The sequence below is a fragment of the Arachis ipaensis genome, chromosome B09, assembly GCF_000816755.2.
Source record: "Arachis ipaensis cultivar K30076 chromosome B09, Araip1.1, whole genome shotgun sequence".
Lineage (NCBI taxonomy): Eukaryota > Viridiplantae > Streptophyta > Magnoliopsida > Fabales > Fabaceae > Arachis > Arachis ipaensis.
The window spans coordinates 138,773,009-138,780,363 of record NC_029793.2 but is presented as its reverse complement, the minus strand read 5'-3'; the positions used below and the strand labels follow the sequence as shown (position 1 = coordinate 138,780,363).

At 35.5% G+C, this 7,355-nt stretch overlaps 1 protein-coding gene across 5 annotated transcripts in view; it reads right to left on the bottom strand.

Moving 5' to 3' along the window:
- The window catches only part of LOC107618303 (thioredoxin-like protein slr0233), a 44,380-nt gene extending 37,409 nt beyond the window's left edge, over window positions 1–6,971 (bottom strand). The window contains exons 1-5 of one of the 5 annotated variants that reach the window (XM_016320329.2): window positions 6,562–6,971; window positions 6,332–6,420; window positions 6,039–6,216; window positions 523–629; window positions 192–431 (exon numbers count right to left, since the gene is read on the bottom strand). In XM_016320329.2, coding sequence (XP_016175815.1) covers window positions 564–629; window positions 6,039–6,216; window positions 6,332–6,420; window positions 6,562–6,759 — 531 coding nt within the window. In that variant the 5' untranslated portion in view covers window positions 6,760–6,971 and the 3' untranslated portion in view covers window positions 192–431; window positions 523–563. Of the gene's footprint in view, window positions 1–191; window positions 630–6,038; window positions 6,217–6,331; window positions 6,421–6,561 lie in introns of those variants that run through there. The other 4 variants (XM_016320331.2, XM_016320330.2, XM_016320328.2 and 1 more) reach the window with 4 other exon arrangements.

Sequence of the window (7,355 nt, the reverse complement as noted above, 5' to 3'; positions counted from 1 at the left end):
TATTTATTTAAAAAATTTTCCAAATTTTTATTATTATAATAAACTATAATAATAAAATTTTATTATATTACTTTAATTTAATCTTCTTTTTTTTTTCATTTAAAAAAATAGCCTTCAATAATCCTCAACAATTGACACATAAAAACAGTATATTATGTTGATTTTTTGGGTAAGCACAATAGAATCTCCCATTTAATTTAAAAGATACCGCTATTGAGTGAACAGAACCGAAAAGAAGAGGAGGAAAGGAGGAGGAGGAGGAGGAGGAGAGGGGGGGAGGGGGGTTGTCAAGTTCCTTAGCAATTTGAGATACAAAACTATCAATGAACGAAAAAAAAGTGACATAATAGTTTAGTCTTCCAATATATTCACCTATTCACCTATGACATCCAACATTCCAACAGAAAGTATTCTTTGCGGTTTCATTACACCTGAAAATGTTAAAAGTAATACGAAATTTTAGAGGAAAAGGATAATGCAGAGAAGCAATTTCCAGAAAGTGCAGCTTTAATTAAACTATACAATTAAAAGTGATAGGGTGAACAACAAAAGACTTGCTAGGTTTATTGCTTGACTTTGAGACCAGTTTCTACGCGTTCAATGAGCTGATCTGCAGTCATTGCTCCCTCCTGCAAATCATACCACAAGAGAAGATATAAAATCAAGCAAACTAACCAGCCATATAATAATAATAAAAAAGATTATGCAAACTATAAATAAACAAAATATACGATGTAGCTTCAACATGAGAACTCTTTTGTGTTCCAAAAATTGGTGGGCACAAGGGAAACTTTCAAATAAATATATTCAGCAAGCGAAGCTCTCTTAACATTTAAAATAATGGTATGACTTCATATATTTATAGTTATATATACAAAATGAGTGTGAAGATAACAAGTGACAATCTACTAGAACATCAAACATAATGCTACCATTTTACACTATCAACCACGGACTAAGGTCTTAAACATTTTTTAACAGATGCACCTATTAGGTTCTTAACCATGTAATCAAAGCATGTTTTCATTATGTTAAAGTCAACAAGAACAAGCCTTAGAGATAAGGAATGTGAATGAATGTGCAAACATCCAGTCCTAATTTCGAACTAGACACAAGTCCACTATATCCAACAATACAGAGTTGAAGTAGTATTACAATGTATTATTAACCTTTTTACTAACTTCGCCTATGCTACACCTGTTGTACATAGTCGGTCCCAAGTCTGGATAAAGGAAGGTTATGTCGTTCGACAACCAACATAAAAGCTTAGTCGAATCTTCATGACATGGATCAAAAACATTATTGCGCTAAAACTAGGTCGTTGGCTGGAAGCAACGCGCTATATGGCTCACGTACAGTGTCAAATGAGTAAGAAATGCTGCATCGATACTCAGGTGTAGTGTTAAATGAGTAAGGATTCCCGCGTTTTCGTGAACGGACGAGGGTAAATAAATTAGTTCACAAAAAAAAAAGTTAAAAGTAAAGGTCAGAACAAAAGATTGAAATTTGGGACATGAAACATAGGCACTCTATCAGGAAAATTCATGGAGGTGGTAGACACCATAAGAAGAAGGAAGATTAATATCATATGCCTACAAGAAACAAAATGGGTCAGCACGAAGGCTAGTGGAAGAAGGATGTAGTGGATGTCAAGAGGGTGGGAGATCGGATCATCTCTATCAAACTTGTGGTAGAAGGAGATACTTTTCTTGTGATTAGCGCCTATGCACCGCAAGTGGGTTCGGACGAACAACACAAGATAAGGTTTTAGGAGGATCTAAAGAGTTTGGTTCAAGACATACTTTCAGGAGATAAGATTTTCTTAGTAGGAGATTTAAATGGTCATGTTGGGAGAGAAGTGACTGGGTATGAGAGTATTTACGGAGGCCATGGTTTCGAGGTGGTCAATGCCGAGGATAAAACTATTTTAGACTTTTCCTCAACTTTTGATCTTCTCATCGCAAATACATGTTTTAAAAAGAGAGACGAACATCTTATAACCTATAAGAGTGGCATTATAAGCTCTCAAATCGACTTCTTCTTGTTGAGGAGAGTCGACCGGAAATTTTGCATTAATTATAAAATTATCCCAAGAGAGAGTTTGACAACACAACATAGGGTACTCGTCATGGATTTTCACGTTGAGCAAAAGTTAAGGAAAAGACATCATACGAAGAACCCAAGGACGAGGTAGTGGCGGATGAAAGGTGAGGAACAAAGAAGCTTTCTAAGACGGGTAGGAGAAGAGGCAAAGTGGGATAGGAATGGAAGCGCGGAAGAGATGTGGAAGGAGATGGCAGAAGTTATTAGAACAGCAAAAGAAAACTTTGATGAATCTAAAAGAATATGACTAAGAGACAAGGAGTCCTGGTGGTAGAATGCGAGTGTACAAGAAAAGATAAAGATAAAAAGGGAGTGCTTTAAAGAGTGGCATTTATGCCGCAACGCAGATAACTAGAAAAAATATAAAGCGGCTAAGAAAGAGACAAAAGTGGTTGTAAGTGAAGCAAGAACAAGAGCATATGAGAGTCTCTACTAGTCTTTGGACCGAAAGAAGGAGAAAAAGATATATATATAGAATCGCAAAGAGCCGTGAAAGAAGAGCGAGAGATTTGGATCATGTTAAGTGCATAAAGGATAAGGATGGAGATGTGTTGGCTCAAGAGGAGAATATTAATAAAAGGTAGAAGAACTACTTCTACGAGTTATTTAATGAGAGATAGAAGATTCTTCCGAGCCTTGGTCGGTTATGCATAAGAGAAGAAGATCAAAACTTTGACTACTATCGAAAGATTCGAGACTTCGAGGTAAAAGAGACTCTAAAACAGATGAAAAATGGCAGGACAGTAGGACATGATAATATCCCGATTGAGGTTTGGAAGGACCTTGGAGAAAAAGGCATCAACTGGTTAACTAAGCTTTTTAATGAGATTTTAAGGTCAAAGAAGATTCCTGATGAGTGGAGAAAGAGCATCTTGATACCTATCAACAAGAATAAGGGGGATATACAAAGTTGCGAAAACTATAGAGGGATCAAACTCATGAGTCATACCATGAAATTATGGGAAAGGGTGATAGAACGAAGGTTGAAAAAAGAGACACAAGTAACAGAGAACCAATTTGAATTTATGTCAGGAAGATCTATTACTGAAGCGATATACCTATTAAGAAGGATGATGAAGGGGTATCGTAGTAATAAAAGGGATCTACATATAGTGTTTATTGATTTAGAAAAAACATATGATAGGGTGCCAAGGGAGGTCTTATGGAAGTTTTTAGAAAAGAGGAGGGTAATGATCGCATATATTCGTGCAATTAAAGACATGTATGATTGTGCCACAACTAGTGTGATGACTCAAGGTGGTGTGACAGAGAAATTTCTTATTGGTATAAGATTTCACATTAGTCTTGGAAGTACTCATAAAGCACATCCAAGAGCCTGTGCCATGGTGCATACTTTTTGCCGATGATATCGTCCTTATAGGAGAGTCAAGGGAAGACCTAAATAAGAAGTTGGACTTATGGAGAGAAGGTCTAAAAGTGTATGGTCTACGCATAAATCGTAGCAAGACGAAATTTGTGGAATGTAAGTTCAGTCTGAGAAGGGAAAACCCTAATACAGAGGTGGAGATTGGAGAAAACATCCTACAAAAAATTAAAAATTTTAAGTATCTTGAGTGCCTCATATAGAATAATGGAGAGATTGAACATGATGTAAATCATAAGATTCAAGCAGGTTGGTAAAAATGGCGGAATGCATCTGATTTTATATGCGACAAAAAGTGCCTTTAAAACTGAAAGGTAAATTCTATCGCACCGCTATAAGACCAGCTATGCTTTATGGTACGGAGTATTGAGTGGCTAAAGGGGAACACAAACATAAGCTGAGTGTGGCAGAGATGAAGATGTTGAGATGGATGAGTGGTCATACGCGATTGGATAAAATAAGGAACGAAGATATAAGGGAGAGAGTTGGAGTAGCACCCATTGTGAGAAAGATAGTTGAATCGCGTCTTAGGTGGTTTGGACATGTGAGAAGAAGACCGATAGAACACCCAGTTAAGAGGGTGGATGAGAAGGAAGATGAAGAAGGGGCGAAAGGCAAAGGAAGATCTAAGAAGACCAACCATGAGGTGGTCAAATGAAATCTACATGTAAACGGTCTCTCTGTAGACATGATATATGACAGAGCACAATGGCGTCGTTTAATTCATGTAGCCGACCCCACCTAGTGGGATAAGGCTTTATTGTTGTTGTAATGTAGATAATTGGAGAAAATATAAAGTGGCTAAGAAATTTTAACAAAAGCATATGAGGATCTCTACTAGTCTTTAGGCACGAAGGAAAGAGAAAAATGTATATATAAAATCGCAAAGAGCTGTGAAAAAAGAATAAGAGACTTGAATCAAATTAAGTACATAAAGGATAAAGACGAAAAAATTGACTCAAGATGAGAAGATCAATGAAAGTTGGAAGAACTGCTTCTACGAGTTATTTAATGAACGACAGAAAACTCTTTCGAGCCTTGATCGGTTATGTCCAAGGGAAGAAGATCAAAATATCGACTATTATCTAAGGATTTGAAACTTCGAGGTAAAAGAAGCTCTAAAACGGATGAAAAATGGTAGGACAGTAGGACCCAATAATATTCCGATTGAAGTTTAGAAGGGTCTTGGAGAAAAAGACATCAGTTAATTAACCAAACTTTTTAATGAAATTTTAAGGTTAAAGAAGATGTCAGATGAGTGGAGAAAGAACACATTGATACTTATTTATAAAAATAAGGGAAATATACAAAGTTGCGAAAATTATAGAGAGATCAAATTCATGAGTCATACCATGAAGTTATGGAAAAAAGTGATAGAACGGAGGTTGAGATAAGAGACACAAGTAACAGAGAATCAATTTGGTTTTATGCCAGTCAGATCTACCATTGAAGCTACATATGGTGTTTATTGATGGAGAGGTATTGTAATAATAAAAAAGATCTACATGTGATGTTTATTGATGGAGATGTATCGTAGTAATAAAAAGGATCTACATATGGTGTTTATTGATTTGGAAAAAGCGTATGATAGAATGTCAAGGGAGATCTTATGGAAGATTTTGGAAAGGAATAGAATAAAGATCACATATATTCGTGCAATTAAAAATATGTATGATGGAACTATAACTTGTGTGAAAACTTAAAAGTACTCACAAAGGATATCTAAAAGTCTGTGTCATGGTGCATGCTTTTTGCCGATGATATTATCCTTATGGGAGAGTCAAGAGAAGACTTAAATAAGAAGTTGGATTTACAGAGAGAAACTCTAAAAGTGTATGGTCAGCTGTAGCAAAACAGAATATATGGAATGTAAGTTCGGCCATCTAAGAGAAAACCTTAATACAGAAGTGAAGATTGGAAAAAACATTCTACGATAAGGTAAAAGTTTTAAGTATCTTAGGAGCACATATAAGATAATAGAAAGATTGAACAAGATGTAAATCATAGGATTAGAGCAGGTTGGTCAAAATGACGAAGTGTGTCTGATTTTATATGCGATAAAAATGTGCTTTTAAAACTTAAAAATAAATTCTATTGTACTGCTATCAGACCGACTATGTTTTATAGTACAGAGGGTTGGACGGTCAAAAGAGAGTACGAACATAAATTGTGACAGAGATAAAAATATTGAAATGAATGAGTGGTCATACGCAATTGGATAGAATAAGAAACGAAGATATCAGAGAGAGCTAGAGTAGCATCTACTATAAAAAAGATGGTATAATCACATCTCAGATTGTTTGGACTTGTGAGGAGAAAACTGACAAAACACTCAATCAAAAGAGTGAATGAGATGAAAAATGGATAAAGAGTAAAAGATAGATAAAGACTTAATTTATGTAGTCAATCTTACTTAGTGAGACAAGACTTTGTTATTGTATTAATCTCTTTACTAAACTGATTTATAAATGTAACTTCAAAATTCCACCAAAACTAAACAAAGCAAGAAAAGCCCTCGTCTAAGAACATTCCAAAGCAAAAAGCAACTCACAAATCGGTCGAAGGGCTCTCCATCCTTGAAGATGATGAAGGTTGGCAGGGCCTCAATCCTGTATTTGTCGGCTATGGCGGTGTACTTCTCAGTATCAATCTTGACTACCTGTATCTTGTCCTTAAGGCGCGTGCTGACTTCATCAAGAATGGGAACCATGAATTGACAAGGACCGCACCTAGTATAATAAAACCACGCCTTAACTCAAGTCACTAACTAAATTCAGTTTTGATTATGCAAAGATTAAGAGTTAACACACAGTACATGAGTACAGAGCTTAACTAATTACATACCAGGTAGCATAGAAGTCAACCAAAACAGGCTTCTCAGCATTAGCTAGCAACTCGTCAAATGAAGAAAATGTTTGTTTCTTTGCTTCAACCTAAACAAATTTAAAGAAATACATTTGAAATTCTAAAATCGCAAATTGACCAAACAATTCAGGAATCGGTGTAATGGACTAGTAAATAATCGGCACAGAAGACGAAACTTGAGAAGAATTAGGTTTTGTTTTTATTGTTACCAGAGGAAGGATTCGACGGCGGCGGGAGGGAGAGGAAGCAGTTCCGATTCGAAGAAAGCGAGAGCGACGGGGGAATTGAAGCGAGGATAGCTTTGCGGAAGCAGAGGAAAAGGAAGAAGAAGCAGGTGCGAAACGCGTGGAGGCTTCGGAGGAGTTGAGAGAAGCGATTGTGGAAGACGCGGAAACGGAAAGTGCCATTGGAACTTGCGAGAGAATTTGGGAGGGATTCTTTGGTTTAGGATAGCGAAATAAAACAAAACAAGTGAGTATTGTTTATTGAGTAAAGCAAAATAATATATGTGTTTGTTGCTTGCACTTGCACTCTACTCTTTCAACTATTTCTTGTGTTTCAAGTTTGAACACGTTAATGGTCCATGGATTAATAACCTTCAAAAACAAAAGCGATGCTACATGTGCAACAATTCATTGCATGTACTATTTCCCCACTTCTCCATCTGCTATATTCAACTTCATTATCAGTACAAGAGTAGGTTTCCATGAGCTTGTTTAGAAACATTTAACATGAAAAAAGAATTTTATTTCTTTTAAGAAAAGAATTCATTTCTATTTGAAATTTAATTTCATGATTTAGAATAACTATAATATATTAATGGAATAGAATTCAATTTTAAAAAAGTGTGAGAGTTAATTTAGAAATAAGATCTTTTTTGTCCGATTTACAAATGAAGAAAAAATGGAAATTAGAATTCTCAAAGGAATTCAAATTATTCATTTTTAGTTGTTCATATTAATATTCATTTTCTTTTTCTTGCATCAATATAATTTAACGATAT